Here is a 15913-nt window from a genome sequence, read left to right on the forward strand (position 1 = left end):
GAGGAAGAGAGAGGGAGAGAGGGACAGAAACATGATGAGAGAGAATCATGGATCGGCTGCCTCCTGCACGCCCCCTATTGGGGATCGAGCCCACAACCCAGGCGTGTGCCCTGGCGGGGAATCGAACCCTGACCTAACTCCTAGGTCCACGCTCAACCTCTGAGCCACACCGGCTGGGCTCACGTATTTTTAATAAAGATTCACGCTTCGATCATAAGTCCTGGAGGTAAAGCCTAAAAAAGAAAGAAAAAAGCAGGAAGAGTGCTCTAAGCCAGAGAGGGGCGAGGGGGGGGGGGAGGGGGCGGTGTGGTTTGCTCCCACACGTCCCCGCCTGGGAGGAGGGTCTGTTTGCCATCGGGTCCGGGAAGCGATGGGAGCTCTTGAGCGCGATCCGTGTTCAGGCTGCAGCCTGCCCTGCTTTGTCCTTAAAATACACAACACGAGAGGGCGATGGCCCTTGCATCGGCCGCGATTCGGGAGGACACAACCCTGAGACACCTGGCGCTGCGTTCACACCTGCCCCTCTGCCCCCCAGGGAACTACGTGGTGACGGACCACGGCTCCTGCGTGCGGGCCTGCAGCTCCGACAGCCGCGAGGTGGAGGAAGACGGCGTCCGCAAGTGCAAGAAGTGCGAAGGGCCGTGTCGCAAAGGTGGGCGCCGCGTGGGCGGAGCGTGGGGCCACGGCGTCCCGGGCCGGGCGGGTGCTCGGCCCCACCAGCTCCTCGCGGCCCTGGGAGAGATTCCAGAGCCTCTCTCTCCGGCTCAGCAGGCCTTCCTTCCTTTATTCCGTGCCCTGTCCCTGGAGTACCCTCCAGGCCAGTCTATCCCTGCCGACCCCCTACTTCATCTTTTATTCTGTCCATTTTCACGCAATTCCCCGGAAACAGTGCGATCATTGTACAGCAGCCTCCACGGGCCCTGCACACAAATTCACTGATCTTTTATTATTTTTTAAATTGATGTCAGAGAGGAAGGGGGGAGAGAGAGAAAGAAGCATCCATGATGAGAGAGAACCGTTAATCGGCTGCCTCCTGCATGCTCCCCACTGGGGATGGAGCCCGCAACCCAGGGCATGTGCCCTGACCGGGAATCGAACCCTGACCTCCTGGTTCCTAGGTCAATGCTCAACCACTGAGCCACACCAGCTGGACTACATGTTGCTTTTTGATTAAAAAACGTGTGTGTGTTCTCTCTAAGATGGAAGACAAGGCCACAGCCAGCGCAGGGGGTAGGAAGGGGGAGGTGTGCCAGGGTACCGGCGGGAGCCCCGCACAGGCTGGCGCTGACGAAGGAGGGCGGGGATCCCCCTGCCGTTAGTCCCTGGTCCCGGGGGAGACAGCGAGGAGGGGACACCGTCCAGTGACCGCGTGTCCTCCAACCTCTGTCCCCGGAACCCGCCGCGGCTCCGGGACCTCCACCAGCGTTTGCTGAGTGAACGAGCGATGGTCGGGCAGTGACCGTCTCACGGCTTCGCTCCCGCCCCTCCACCGGGCCCCGCCCTGCTCAGGTGCTCAGGCACGAACGGGGTGACGTGTCCCTCTCTCCACAGTGTGTAACGGGATAGGGATCGGGGAGTTTAAAGACACCCTGTCCATCAACGCCACCAACATCAGGCACTTCCGCAACTGCACCACCATCAGCGGGGACCTGCACATCCTGCCCGTGGCCTTCAAGGGGTGAGTCCTGGTGGGGTGGGGGGTATCGCCTCTGAGGGGTGAGTCCCAGGGAGGGGCTGCCTCTGAGGGTGAGTCCCGGGGAGGGGCTGCCTCTGAGGGGTGAGCCTGGGGGTGGGGCCTCTGAGGGTGAGTCCTGGTGGGGTGGGGGGTATCGCCTCTGAGGGGTGAGTCCCAGGGAGGGGCTGCCTCTGAGGGTGAGTCCCGGGGGGTAGGAGGTATTGTCTCTGAGGGGTGAATCTGGGGGCGGGTATCGCTTCTGAGGGGTGAGTTGGGGGGGTATTGTCTCTGAGGGGTGAGACAGGGGGCGGGGAGCCGCCTTCAAGGGGTGAGTCCCAGGGGGGTGGGGGGTATCGTCTCTGAGGGGTGAATCGGGAGGGGGACCTCTGAGGGGTGAGTCGGGGGGGCGGGTATCGCCTCTGAGTTGTGAGTCCCGGGGGAGCCGCTGGCCGTAGCCCCGCTCCCCACAGGCAGCGAGGGGCGAGGAGTGACCTTTGTCCGCCTGTTTCAGGGACTCCTTCACCCACACGCCGCCCCTGGACCCGAGGGAGCTGGACATCCTGAAGACCGTGAAGGAGATAACAGGTGGGGCCGCGTCCAGGGGCAGCGCGGGGGCGGGGGGCCGCGGGGGCCGGGGGAGGCAGGCGCCTAGGCTGGCACCCGCACGGGAGGCACAGCTCCGGGAGGACGGGAGGGGGAATCGATCCAGCGCCCCGGGTCCTGCTCGCGCCGCGGCGGAGCGCCCTGCCTGGCGTCCGGGCCAGGAAGGCGTTCTGAGCGCGCCCGCCCACCCACCCGCCCGCAGGCTTCCTGCTGATCCAGGCCTGGCCGGAGAACCGGACGGACCTGCACGCCTTCGAGAACCTGGAGATCATCCGGGGCCGGACCAAGCAGCAGTGAGTGCCGAGCCCTGCCGGCCCGTGTGTGTGTGTGTGTGTGTGTGTGTGTGTGTGTGTGTGTGTGTGTGAAATAAGATGCGCGTCAGCACTGCCCATGCCGCAGGGCCTGGCCGTGCCCTCCACCCCGGCTCCTGGGCCGGCACCGAGCGGACGGGTGCTGGTGCCGGTGCCCCGGCCGTCAGCGGAAGGACGCCTTGTTCAGGGCTCGCCGGCTGCTGCGCGAACGCCTCCTCTGTCTCCTGTGTGAGCCGGGCTCCATCTGCCTCAGTTGTTAATCCTCGCCCAGTGATATCTCTCCCTTTGATTTTTTTAAAGAGAGTGGAAGGGAAGGAGGGGGGAGAGAGAGAAACATTAATGTGAGGGAGACACAGCAGCTGGTTGCCTCTCACATGCGCCCCCACCTGGCCCAGGGGGGACCTACAGCCCAGGCGCGCGCCCTTGACCGGGCATCGAACCCATGACCCTTCGGTGCATGGCCCACGCTTTAGCACTGGGCACGCCAGCCAGGGCCCACCTTGCGTTTGGCTGCCATGTCCCCGTGGCCCCTGCTCGGTGTCTGTCACAGGCCCCGTCTCCTTCCCGGCCGCGGCCTGGGCACGCTGGAGAAGGACGCGGGCTCTGTGTGGAGGGCTGGCGTGTTCCCGTGACGGGAGCGACGGGGGTGTAGCGTGCCGCACAGGGAACGTGTCAGCGTGTTGTGGGACGGTGGGTGGTGGCAGGGGGCGCGGCCCATCCCGGGGAGCACTGTCATGAAGTGTGTGACTAACCGCGTGCTGGGCGCCTGGAACCAGCACAACGTGACACTGCGTGTCAGCCGTCCTCGGACACCGTGACAGTGGGAACCTCGGGCCCCTGGAGGCGCCGGTCACCAGGGACGGGGGACAGAGGAAGGGTTGCAAGTTCGGGCCATCGCGACAGGGATCGCAGACCCGCCTCCTTCCTGCGGTTCCCCGTCACCACGACACCCCGAGCTCCTCCGTGCGTCAGGTTTCTGTGCTCCAGCCCCGCCCCCTCCCCAGGCCCGTCCCCGGCCTCCCTGCCGCCCCCTTGCTGCCCCCGGAGCAGCGTGGGGCCCTCGGCACCTGCCACGCGCCTGCTGGCCTCCCGCTTCTCCCGCTGGCCCTGGCTTCCCGCCCCTTCGCCTGCGTCACGTCACCAGCCCCTGATGGCTGTCTTCATCGCCCTGAGCGACAGCACCATCGGGGGGCACTGCTCCCCGGTCCGCCCCATCCGCCCACAGCTCTTCCAGGAATCCCCCCCCTCCCCCCGCACAGGCTTCCCCGGGCGTGCTCCGATGGCCTGCCCTGTGCCCCCACCCCCCTCACCCCCCTCACCAGACTCACGGTGCTGGGTAAAACAATCTGCTCTGTGATTGCACCCCCACTGGGGAGAAGGGGGGCTCCCTGAGAGTAGGAAATACACACACAGCCCACATCCGATTAGTCACACGCCACCTCAAATGTTTGTTCAGCGGCTGGGGGGCCGGATAGACGGGTGGGGAGGTGAACCTGTGCTTTGGAGGCCTATTGGGATGTTTGAGAGGTTAGAACACCTCAGTGCCCAGCAAAGTAAACGGGCAGCAGGTGGGTAATGCATTGAGACCTGCCTTCAGCCCCTGGCTCGCCCCCGGGATTGAGGAGACTCAGGGCCAGGAAACTAGCTTTCCCCTGGAGGGTCTCTCCAGGAAACACTTGCAGGTTTTTTCTATTAATATGTTTTTATTGATTCCAGGGAGGAAGGGAGAGGGAGAGGGAGAGGGAGAGAAACATCCATGATGGGAGAGAATCGTGGGTCGGCTGCCTCTTGCACGCCCCCCACTGGGGATGGAGCCCACAACCCTGGTTGACGCTTAGCCCCTGCGCCCCGCAGCCGGGCCACCTGCAGATTTCCAGTTACAATACATGCCTGGCGCTGGGGCCGGCGGTCACGGGACGCAGTGAATCTGAAGGGCCCGGGAGCCCAGTCACCGCGCAGCGACGCCCTGCTCGGTGGCGTCTCACGGTGCCCGTTTCCTCTCTCCGACGCAGCGGCCGCTTCTCCCTCGCCGTCGTGGGGCTGGACATCACGTCCCTGGGGCTGCGCTCCCTGAGGGAGATCAGTGACGGGGACGTGATCATCTCCAACAACCGCAACCTGTGCTACGCGGACACCATCGCCTGGAGGAAGCTCTTCGGGACCACGAGCCAGAAAACCAAGATCCAGAGCAACAAGGACGGGAGGGAGTGCAGTGAGTGGCCTCCGGCTGGAGGGCGGGTCCGGGCTCCGTGCGTGTTGACGTAGAACACCCCGAGGGCCGTTCCCAAACACGGGAAGCCTTTCCTCTCCCTGAGCAGCCAGCGAGAAGCAGGCCACGTGCTCCTACTTGGGGCGTCCGTGTGGCGCTCCGCAGGGTCGCTCTGGAGCGCTCTCCTTTCCCAGGACGAGGGGGCCTCGAGGTCCTGCTACCCGCTGTTTGCAATGCACGGCAGTCCGTTCAGTGTTGATGGGATCGCATTTTAGCTATCGATCCCCCTGCTCACTTCAGTCTCCGATGGCTCTAGCTAATGCACACACGTACATGCACACGCGCACATGCACACATGTGCATACACGCGCGCTCACATGCACGCACGCACATGCCCATGTGCACGCCGGGGAGTGAGCCTGTCACCGTGGTGTCTCCTCCCTGCGCCAGGGCCATTGCGCCTGTGAAGCTGGGCAGGTGGCAGCCCCGTGCCCAGACCCGGCCGCTGGGGAAGCAGACCTGCCCCCCATCCTGGCCCCGGTCCTTCCAGGCTCGAGATGGTCACCCATTTCCCCCATCTCTGGGCTCTGGCCCCCTCACCCACGCCATGGAGACCGTCACGCTCTGGCGAGAACAAAGGGAAATCCCCGTGTAGACGCTGGGCGCCCACGGCACCGTCCCACCGTCCCTCCGCTGTGACATTAACCACAAAGCCCACCCAGGCCCAGCGTGGCGCCCTGGGCACCCCGAAGGGAAAAGGCCCCTCGCAGTCGGCCTCCGGGGGCTGTGGTGGGTCACGGCTTCTTCCGGGGGCCCCGGCGTGTCCGTCAGCGGGAGACCCCGGCCGCGCACTGGGCGCTGTCCCAGTCGTCCCTCGGTCCCTCTCCCCCTGACTGTGGTGCCCTGTCTCCCCAGAGGCCCGAGGCCGCGTCTGCCACCCGCTGTGCTCGCCCGAGGGCTGCTGGGGCCCCGCGCCCAGGGACTGCGTGGCCTGCCTGAATGTCAGCCGCGAGCGGGAGTGCGTGGAGCAGTGCCACCTGCTGGAGGGGTGAGCGCTGCGACCGCGGGAGGGCGCGTCCAGGGCCGGCGCCACTCCCTGTGGACCTGTCCCTCCGTCCCTTTTCCTTCGTTTTGTTGTTTGTTCGTTAGCAACTGTTCATCCCGGACGGAAATGGACAAACACTTTTCCTGGCTTAATCCAGCCGAATAATTTATAGCATCTCTTTTTCTGGACATACCTTACATTTGTCTAAGCCAGTGGTCGGCAAACTCATCAGTCAACAGAGCCAAATATCAACAGCACAACGATTGACATTTCTTTTGAGAGCCTAATTTTTTAAACTTAAACTTCTTCTAACGCCACTTCAACATAGACTCGCCCAGGCCGTGGTATTTTGTGGAAGAGCCACACTCAAGGGGCCAAAGAGCCGCATGTGGCTCGCGAGCTGCAGTTTGCCGACCACGGGTCTAAGCCGCACCAAGTTCCCAAGACAGATCGCTCACCAGCGGTTCATCTGGCCGAGACCGTGGCCGCGCGGTCTGTCCCTCGGTGCACCATTCCTGGTGTGTCAGACTGTGTCAACGCAAATGCCATCCCCTGGTTCGTGCGTGTGTTCTGTTCAAGAAACACTGAGCGGTGCACGTAGCTTTACAGAGAACCGTGGCCAAAGAAATAGACAGCCGTTTAACGGCTGCTGCGTTTACTTACCCTCAATACAATCACAGCCCCTCGATTCTATGGGAATCTTGACATTGATGCGAATCTTTAGATGAGAAAGTAAAATTGAAGAACAGAGCTCAGCAGGGGCCATTTTTTAAATATATATTTTATTGATTTCCGAGAGGAAGGGAAAGGGAGAGAGAGAGAAACATCAACGATGAGAGAGAAGCATGGATCAGCTGCCTCCTGCACGCCCCCTACTGGGGATTGAGCCCACAACCCAGGCATGTGCCCTGACCGGGAATCGAACCATGACCTCCTAGTTCATAGGCCAACACTCAACTCCTGAGCCATGCTGGCCGGGCGGCAGGGGCAATTTTTTAAAAATTTAAAGAAAAAGGGAAATTTTGTAAGAGGGAAATCACCCTTCTTATTTCACTGCCGGGACCACAGCGTGGACCCAGAGATATTCCGGAGCAGGATGGCAAGGTCAGGGTCATTTCTGTAGGAGCCGTTGGCTGACAGTCCCTCCCCCCAACGGAGTAACCGGCATGCGAAGTAGCGGGAACTGTTGGCGCACTCCTTAATGCCACAGGAGACCCTCAGCTCCTGTTTTCAGTGTTCACTTCTCTTTAACAAGACAAGGTCATCGCCCTGGCTGGTGTGGCTCAGTGGGTCGGGCATCGTCCCCGGCACGGAAAGGTCGCCGGTTCAATCCCCGGTCAGGGCACATGTCTGGGTTGTGGACTTGATCCCCAGTCCAGGGCGTGCAGGAGGCAGCCGATTCGTGGTTTGCCCTCACATCCATGTTCCTCTCTTCCTCTCCCTTCCTCTCTCTCTAAAAGTCAATAAAAATATAAAATAAAAAGTCTTAATCCTCACTTGAGGAGTGAGGGTATTTTTTCCATTGATTTTTAGAGAGAGCAGAGGGAGAGAGAGAGAAAAAACACACATCCATGTGACAGACACCTGGGTTGGTTGCCTCCCACATGTACCCACCTGGGCCGGGGATCAGAGGGGATCGGACCTGCAACCCAGGTACATGCCCTTGACCGGGAATCGAACCTGTGAGCCTCTGGTGTACAGGCTGACGCTCTAACCACTGGGCCACGCCAGCCAGGGCTAAAATTAAAAAATTTTAAGGCAAAGTAATGAAAACAAGCGCGTGGGGGTGCAGCGCCCGGGGCCCAGCCGCACCGGCCCCTTTGCAAGACGGGCCCCTTCCAGGGGTGTGGCAGCCCCGGGCAGAAGCCCAGAAACCAGCGAAGGTGGCACGTCGGGTTTAACAGATGCCAAGCGCCTGAGGGGGGACTCTCAGGTGTCACTGCTCCTGTTCACGCCCAGTGAGGCCGTAGGGCGTCCCCAGGCAGATGTCAGTCTTCTCAGCACCCCCCCCCCCCCGGTCTTCTCCATGGGCCCCAGCCTCTTGCTCCGCGTTGATGGCGCATCTTTGAGGAGTGGTGACGATATGACCAGCAAAATCCTCAACCCCCCCCCCCCCAGCTTTGTTCTTGCTGTTTGGGCCTAACCATGGCCGGTGGGAAGGGGCCTTCCTCCGTCCCCTGTGGGGCTCTGCGGCCGTTTCTCTCCGGCCCCCCTCACCCCGGGAGTCCTTGGGGGCTCTTTCTCTTCCCTTGCTGGCGGCGCCTCTAGGAGAAGCTCGGCAGATGTGTGGGTGCTGAGTGAGGGTCATGGGGGTGCGGTCAGAGTCTGGTTATTATATGACAGGGTCGCCCCGCCCCTGGCCATGTGGCTTTTCCCTAGAACCGCTGGGCGCTGCTGAGAGAGGTGGTTCGTGTCACCCGGCTTTTCAGACCGGCTCGCAGCCGCAGCCGCCAGCGTCCTGCCGCGGGTCCCCAGGGGGGCGCTGACCACTGTCCTTCCCCCTCACCCCACCCCCGCAGCGAGCCCAGGGAGTTCGTGGAGAACGCCGAGTGCATCCAGTGCCACCCGGAGTGCCTGCCCCAGCCCATGAACGTGACCTGCACGGGACGCGTAAGGACCTCGCTCCATGCCATTCCCCCGCACGCCACAGGGCAACGCCTCACAGGGGTCGCCCCCACCGTGGCCCCTGTCGCACGGCTGCTGAGGACAGCACCCAGCCCACGCCCCAGACGAGAGGCCATGCGACCTCGGGCTGGGGCGGGGCTCCGACAGAGCCGAGTCCTCACACCCGCCGGCCAGGCAGCCCCCTCTCCTGCCCAGGCCCTCGCACCCAGCCGTGTCCCCACAAAGCAGGAAGCCTGCGGGGCCCGGTGTGGGGTCAGCCCATGCCCCCCCCCTTCTGACGTCGGTCATCACTGCTTTAGTTTTACTCAGACATCATCAGGTTCTTACGCAATATCACTGTAGCATTTTTGGAGAATTCTTCAAGAAAGCCCTAGAAAACTATTTAAAATCCAGTTTCCTAGCTAACGATGTTGTCAGGAATACCGGTGAGAACGCAGCACCCCAGAGCGGAATGTAGCCCGTTGCTCGGTTAACTGGGCAGTGGCACTGCCCTCAGCCGCCGCCTCCTGCTCAGGCCTGGCTGGACGTGGGTTCCCGGCCACTTGCTGGGCAGGTCTGGCGGCCGCGAGCCTCCCTGAACCACAGACACCACGTGTAAGGAGGTCCGCCCGACCAGCCCGGCGGGGGGGACGTACAAGAGGGCCCATCGGGGCTGTGCTGACAAGGAGAGGCGCTCACAGCCTGATAGTGACGTGTAATGAGCTGAATAGCAGGTCTCTCCTGTGTTCTGTCGTACATGTGTGTGCGGTCGGTCAGAAAGGCTTTGTGCTCCACTGAGAACAGGGCCCAGGGCTCAAGCACAGCCACAGACGAACTCACCTTCCACGCTAACCACTTCTGCACCGCTGGGCTTTTCCCCAAGACACGCATTTAAGTGAAAGGCCACTCCCATCTGGCAAAGGGGAGCCCTCCTGGTGACCGCCCCCTCCCCCGCTGCAGGGACCCGACAGCTGCGTGCAGTGTGCCCACTACATTGATGGCCCTCACTGCGTCCAGACCTGCCCGGCCGGGGTCATGGGCGAGAACAACACGCTGGTCTGGAAGTTCGCGGACGCCAGTCACGTCTGCCGCCTGTGCCACCCCAACTGCACCTACGGGTGAGTGCCCGGCGGGCCCTGGGCAAGGAAATGCCCGGAACAAAAGGTCTCCTAGCTTGCAAGTTGGCAGGTTGGAAACATCTTCAGAATTTCCAGGCGGCATTCCAAGAGGTGTGTAGTGAGTCAGGGGTTCAGGGGGTCCCCAAGGGCAAGGCAGCAGCGAGGACAGGCTGTTGGGCGGGGCACAGTGGGCGGGACATGGTGGGCGGAGCGCGGTGGGAGGAGCGTGGTGGGCGGGGCTTATGGTAGGAGGAGCGCAGTGGGAGGGGGCGTTGGGAGGAGCGTGGTGGGCAGGGCTGGGTGGGAGGAGAACAGTGGGCGGGGCTTATGGTGGGCGGAGCGTGGTGGGCGGGGCTATGGTAGGAGGAGCGCAGTGGGAGGGCTGCGATGGGTGGGGCATGGTGGGAGGAGAACGGTGGGCGGGGCTTGGTGGGAAAAGCACAGTGGGAGGGCGCAGTGGGCGGGGCTTGGTGGACGAGGCTTGGTGGGAGGGTGCGGTGGGCGGGGCTTGTGGTAGGAGGAGCGCAGTGGGAGGGCGCGGTGGGCGGGGCTTGGTGGGAGGAGCGCAGTGGGAGGGCGCGGTGGGCGGGGCTTGGTGGGAGGAGCACGGTGGGAGGGTGTGGTGGGCAGGGCTTGTGGTGGGAGGAGAACGGTGGCGGGGCTTGGTGGGAAAAGCACAGTGGGAGGGCGCAGTGGGCGGGGCTTGGTGGACGAGGCTTGGTGGGAGGGTGCGGTGGGCGGGGCTTGTGGTGGGAGGAGCGCAGTGGGAGGGTGCGGTGGGCGGGGCTTGGTGGGAGGAGCGCAGTGGGAGGGCGCGGTGGGCGGGGCTTGGTGGGAGGAGCACGGTGGGAGGGTGTGGTGGGCGGGGCTTGTGGTGGGAGGAGAACGGTGGGCGGGGCTTGGTGGGAAAAGCACAGTGGGAGGGCGCAGTGGGCGGGGCTTGGTGGACGAGGCTTGGTGGGAGGGTGCGGTGGGCGGGGCTTGTGGTGGGAGGAGCGCAGTGGGAGGGCGCGGTGGGCGGGGCTTGGTGGGAGGAGCGCAGTGGGAGGGCGCGGTGGGCGGGGCTTGGTGGGAGGAGTGCGGTGGGCGGGGCTTGGTGGGAGGAGCGCAGTGGGAGGGTGCGGTGGGCGGGGCTTGTGGTGGGTGGCCACTCGGTCCCCAGTGGTCCATCCTGAAGGATCTGTGCTGGGATACCTGCAGCTCCTAACCAGACAGAGACAGGACCCGTGGAATGAGCGCATAGTCCTGCCAGGTCCCCAGAGCCCAGAGCCCTAGGAGGAGACAGGAAATGTCTGTCATCAGCGGGGGGTGTCACACAAGCGCCCCCAGCCCTCTTCCCATACTTGAAATGTACTCCATCTCTCCCCGGGCCGTCAAGTGCCGGTCTTGCCCATTTAATTGGCATGTCTGTCTTCCTGTTGACATTCACATTGCTGCCCGTTGCCCGGCTGCTCGAGAGTCACATGAAGGCAAACGCTGTCTCTGCGTCATGTGACTCAGCCGTGTGGCCCTGGAGGAAGCCAGCCCCCCGGCCCCCGCGTTCGGGGCCTGCAGTCCTCATCGCCACCATTCCCCTGCCTCTGAGGCCCCTGTCCTCACTCACCTGCTCCCCCCTGATCAGCACGGCCCAGGACCTGGCTCTGTCCGGCCCTCTCGGTGCCCTGGAGCCAGCTGTGAGACAGCTGTGCCCGCCCAAAATAATACGTGGAAACACTTCAGTGACAAGACCGGAAACTCTCTGCTTTGTCCAGCGCTAACAGTCCCTGTCGCAGAGTAGACACTCACAAATATTTGCTGAGTGAATCAACGCGTAAGAAATAAACGGTTAACCGCCGCCCCCAAACTGAGGTGCATCGTGGTTTTAACGCTTTGAGAGGAGCTTAACCCTTCTCCACTTGGAACTGTTAGTGAACGCTCATTGTGCTGAGTCAGAGGGGAGGAGAGGCAGGGGGCAGAGGTATGAGTCCCAGACACTCCGTCTCTGCCACTGAAGCTATCAGGACCTTGGGCATCTTACGTAACCCCCCTGTGCCACGGTTCCCTGAGATAAGAGAGAGGATTGCTTTAGGATTGAATGAAGAGGCTGGCTTGTGACTGAATAACAGCTCTTCAAGAAAGCACGCTGAAGAAGAGAACGATCAAATGCATGTCTCCTTTATCCCCACAGCTGTACGGGGCCAGGCCTCGAAGGCTGCCCGCTCGGGTGAGTGTGACCGCGTGTGTCTAACGACACAAACACAACATGGGCAGCGACCACGCGTGGCGGCACTGCTGGCTCCCCTCTGCCTGGCCAGGTTCCTACCTGCCGGCCCCCCTGCCATCTCCGAGGCTCTGGAGAGGGGGCGCAGGATGTGCGCGCTCGAGGCCCAGCCCTCCTTCCTCCGTCCTTCCTCTGCTGTCTGTGGTCACACCTGTGTGGCTGGCTCCTCTTCTCCTAGCCTCTCCTCCTTCCTCCCTGACCCTGTCCCAGCTGGCCCTGCCACATTCTGTATTTGAATGGCCTTTCTGCTCGGTGACAGAGCTCCTACATGGGATTTTTCCCCTGATCTTTCTCAACGCGACCTCCTCAGCATTTCGGTTCTGGTCCATTTGCCATCGCGGCTGACGCGGGCACTGGGACAAGCAGAGCTGGGGTTCCTGTTCGGACTTAGCAGGAAAGAGCAGGGTCTAGGGAGGAATCAGATTTATACACCAGCCACCTGTTGAAACATCGATGGGAGAGAAACATCCATCGGCTGCCTCCTGCATGCCCCCTGCTGGGGAGCAAGCTGCAGCCCGGGCATGTGCCCTGACTGGGGATCGAACGGGTGACGTCGTGGTCGACGCCCGACCAGCTGAGCACCCCAGCCGGGCTAGGAACCCCTGCGGTTCCTGTCCTGTCCTCGGATCCCTCTCAGTGCCGCCGACTCCTCCCCCAGAATCAGCTGTGGTAACGGATCCTTCCTACTCTCCGGGGACGTCAGGGCACGCAGGAGGCAGCTGCAGGGATCCAGATCCCTTCGGCCCCACCTCTCCCCGAGCCGGGCACAGCCAGCTCCTGCTGCTGCTCCTCCCCGGTCAGCACCTCCACAGCGAGGCTCCCTCACGCCCACCGGCACCAGCCAGTCACCGTTCTTGGTTACATTTACTCTTCTAAGTTTTTCCGTTCACTTGCCATTCGCTCGCCCTCATTACGGCTCGACGTGGAACACGTGCTCTGTAACAGATGAGTTCCTATGTGTCTCTCATGTTCCCTCCAAGACAGTGAAAACCCATGAACTCCGACGGCAGTGCTGGCAGATGGTCTGGCGCAGGAGAAGGCTCTTGTACTCCTAAGCAGAACCTGTGTAACGGTCACTTTCACGAAGTGCATTTGACCCACTTACGAGAAATTCGTAAGGACGATGTCCCATTACTGTACGTGCAAACGCTGCCACTGGCCAATCTTCGCTGTTTGTTTACACCGGGAAAGATGAAGTTTTTCCTGCGGGAGGCGCTGCTTCCGACGCACAGAGATACTCCAGGGAGACACACATTCACATGGAAACCAGAACTCAGTGACTTTTTTAATTAATGACTTTTCTTCATCAACAGATTAAAATAGAACCATTGCCCTGGCCCAGTGTGGCTCAGTTGGTTGGGCCTTGTGCTATGCACCAAAGGTTGCTGGGTTGCCGGTTCAATTCCCAGGCAGGACACATGCCCAGGTTGTGGGCTCAATTCCCAGTGGGGATCATGCAGGAGGCAGCCAATCAGTGTCTCTCTCTCTCTCTCTCTCTCTCTCTCTCTCACTCTCTCTCCCTCTCTCTCTCCCCCTCTCCCTCCCTCTCTCTCTTTCTCCCTTTCTCTCTCTATAAAATAAAATAATTATGTGCTAGTATAACCACTATATGGGGAGATCCAGATGACACCTCCTCAATTTGAAAAACGCAACGCAGCCAGGTGGTGGGTGGGGACCGAGGTGCGGACGCTGCCCTGACCCTCGGCTGCTCCCCGCCTTCAGCGGCTGCTCCAGGGCCTCTCTGGGGCGTTCAGCACAGGCAGGAAATGGGTGAAGGGCAAAGGCCATGACATCTGGCAACAACCTGACCTTCCCCGTGTCTGCGCCTCCTTCAGGCCCAGGATCCCGTCCATCGCCATGGGGATCGTGGGCGGCCTCTTCCTGCTGCTGATGGCGGCGCTCGGGGTGGGCCTGTTTCTGCGCCGGCGCCACATCGTCCGCAAGCGCACGCTGCGCCGGCTGCTGCAGGAGCGGGAGGTGAGTGCGCCCCTGCGCCGCCCCGGGGCCCCCACACCCAGGAGGGAGGCAGGGCCCCTCGACGTGGACCCCTGAGGCCGTGTTTAAGTATGTCCCTGCGTCATTCCGCTTCCTTCCCTGTGATGCCAAAGCCGTTACCGTTAGTGACCCGCGGGGCGTCTGCCCGGGAGCACACGTGTTCCTAGGGTCAGCGCACGGCACAGGGACAGGACCCGGGGCCCCGCCGGGGTGGCTCAGCACAGAGAGCGTCGGCCTGAAGGGTCCCCAGTTCGATTCAGGTCAAGGGCACGCACCTCGGTTGCAGGCTGATTCCCGGCCCTGGTGGGCCCATGTGGGAAGCAACCAATCTATCGACGCTTCTCTCTGCGTGTCTTCCTCCTCCTCCCTCCCACTCTCGCTAAAAATCGACGGGAAAACACCCTCGGATGATATTTTTTTTAATATTTTTTTAAAAGAGGACAGTGCGTGTGTGCGTGTGCAGGAGCAAGCCTTTGAGCAGCGCCGGGGGCGGGAGACGGGACTGGAAGGTGCCTGTCCCTCTCTGAGCTCTGCTTTCCGCCGTGTGCTCCTGGCACTGCCATCCCCCAGGACGGTCCGCGCCCGGCACCTGTGCCCAGCGGAGGCGGAAGCCAGAGTCCCCAGGGGGAGTCCCCATGGCAGCTGGTAGCATCCTGGCACTTGGGTGTCCGGGGGCCCGGCAGGCAACCAGAATGACCCCCCCCCCACCACCACCATAAAAGGTTCCTCGCCCACACTTCCCAGGTCCGCTGAAGGGCCTGGGAACAGAACTGGAAGTGACATTTATGGAGCGGAACCGGTCCCGGTCAGGGACACCCGCGTCCTCCCGAGGCCCCTCAGAGCGAGCGGCAGGGTCTCTGTGCCGAGGCAGGACCTCGCCCGGGCCACGTGGCGGCGGAGCCAGCAGCCCGTCACGTGTCACTCACCCTTGTCTCCACAGCTCGTGGAGCCCCTGACCCCCAGCGGGGAGGCGCCCAACCAGGCCCTCCTGCGGATCCTAAAGGAGACCGAGTTCAAGAAGATCAAGGTGCTGGGCTCCGGCGCCTTCGGCACCGTGTACAAGGTGAGGCGCCAGGCACGGCGGGCGCTCGGGGGGCCCGGGCCGGCAGCCCCGCCTTCCGGGGGAGCGGAGCCAGAGTCCTGGGCTGTCGTCTGCGTGTGCCATTTACTCTCGGTGTTGCGGAGGGTTTGGGCAATTCCAACGTGTTTGCCAAGTTGTCGAGGGGAATTCTTTTATAATCACGGCGCCGGATACGTGGTCCCGTGAGACGTGTCCACAGACACATTCTGTAGACGATGGCATGGGCCTTCGAGGCGTCTCCGGGACAGCTTCCGAATCAAGCCCCGGTCAGGGCAGCCTCCTCTCCATCCTTTCCTCTGTCCTCTTCGCACGAAGCCGGCTCTCCGTCAGACCGGGACCGGGCGCCTCAGAGCTGTGGGAGCCACGGCGCACCCCGGCTCTGTCGTGGGCACGAACGTAGGGTGTTTATCCGACGGCTCGGATCCGTGGACCGTGACCGCTGAAGAGCCGCTGAGACTTGGGGACTCCCGGCACCGGTGGCCTTGCCGTGCAGGGCTGAGCGCCTTGTCCCTGGCCCTCCCGGACGGCGTCGCTCCCCAAGTCCCCCGCGGCGTGGGGTAAGGCCTGCCCGCTCACGCCTGCCCTCTCTCTCGGTCACAGGGACTCTGGATCCCGGAGGGCGAGAAGGTTAAAATCCCCGTGGCCATCAAGGAACTGCGGGAAGCCACGTCTCCGAAGGCCAACAAGGAAATCCTCGACGTGAGTCGCTGCTTTGTCCTCTCGCCGCCCCCGGGCCTGGCCGTCCGGGGCCGCCCTTCCCGGGGCGGGCGGCATGCTGGCGTATTGCACTTTCTTCATCGCCACATGCGAAGGGTCACTTTCCGTGTCTTCTTCCTTCGGCCTCTAGTTGGCATGCGTCCCTCCCAGGCCTTCTCCTGCAGGGAAGACTAGGCTCTGCCATTCTGCTCTCCCTCCAGGGGTGGGACCTCACTCTCGCGAGGTTTACGCACAAGGTCGCCCCTCGCAAACTCGGGGGTAGGGGTGATGCCCAGCACCGTGTCGATGAGAAAAT

General features: G+C 62.5%; 1 protein-coding gene across 1 annotated transcript in view; it reads left to right on the plus strand.

Annotated features, from left to right (window-relative positions):
• EGFR (epidermal growth factor receptor) overlaps positions 1 to 15913 on the plus strand; it is a 117770-nt gene that overhangs the window by 81705 nt on the left and 20152 nt on the right. The window contains exons 8-19 of the mRNA XM_054726238.1: positions 536 to 652; positions 1552 to 1678; positions 2187 to 2260; positions 2481 to 2571; positions 4602 to 4801; positions 5714 to 5846; positions 8363 to 8453; positions 9408 to 9565; positions 11733 to 11768; positions 13661 to 13802; positions 14761 to 14883; positions 15502 to 15600. Of these exons, the coding sequence (XP_054582213.1) occupies positions 536 to 652; positions 1552 to 1678; positions 2187 to 2260; positions 2481 to 2571; positions 4602 to 4801; positions 5714 to 5846; positions 8363 to 8453; positions 9408 to 9565; positions 11733 to 11768; positions 13661 to 13802; positions 14761 to 14883; positions 15502 to 15600 (1391 nt within the window). The remainder of the gene's footprint in view (positions 1 to 535; positions 653 to 1551; positions 1679 to 2186; positions 2261 to 2480; positions 2572 to 4601; positions 4802 to 5713; positions 5847 to 8362; positions 8454 to 9407; positions 9566 to 11732; positions 11769 to 13660; positions 13803 to 14760; positions 14884 to 15501; positions 15601 to 15913) is intronic.

The sequence above is a fragment of the Eptesicus fuscus genome, chromosome 14 (assembly GCF_027574615.1).
Source record: "Eptesicus fuscus isolate TK198812 chromosome 14, DD_ASM_mEF_20220401, whole genome shotgun sequence".
Lineage (NCBI taxonomy): Eukaryota > Metazoa > Chordata > Mammalia > Chiroptera > Vespertilionidae > Eptesicus > Eptesicus fuscus.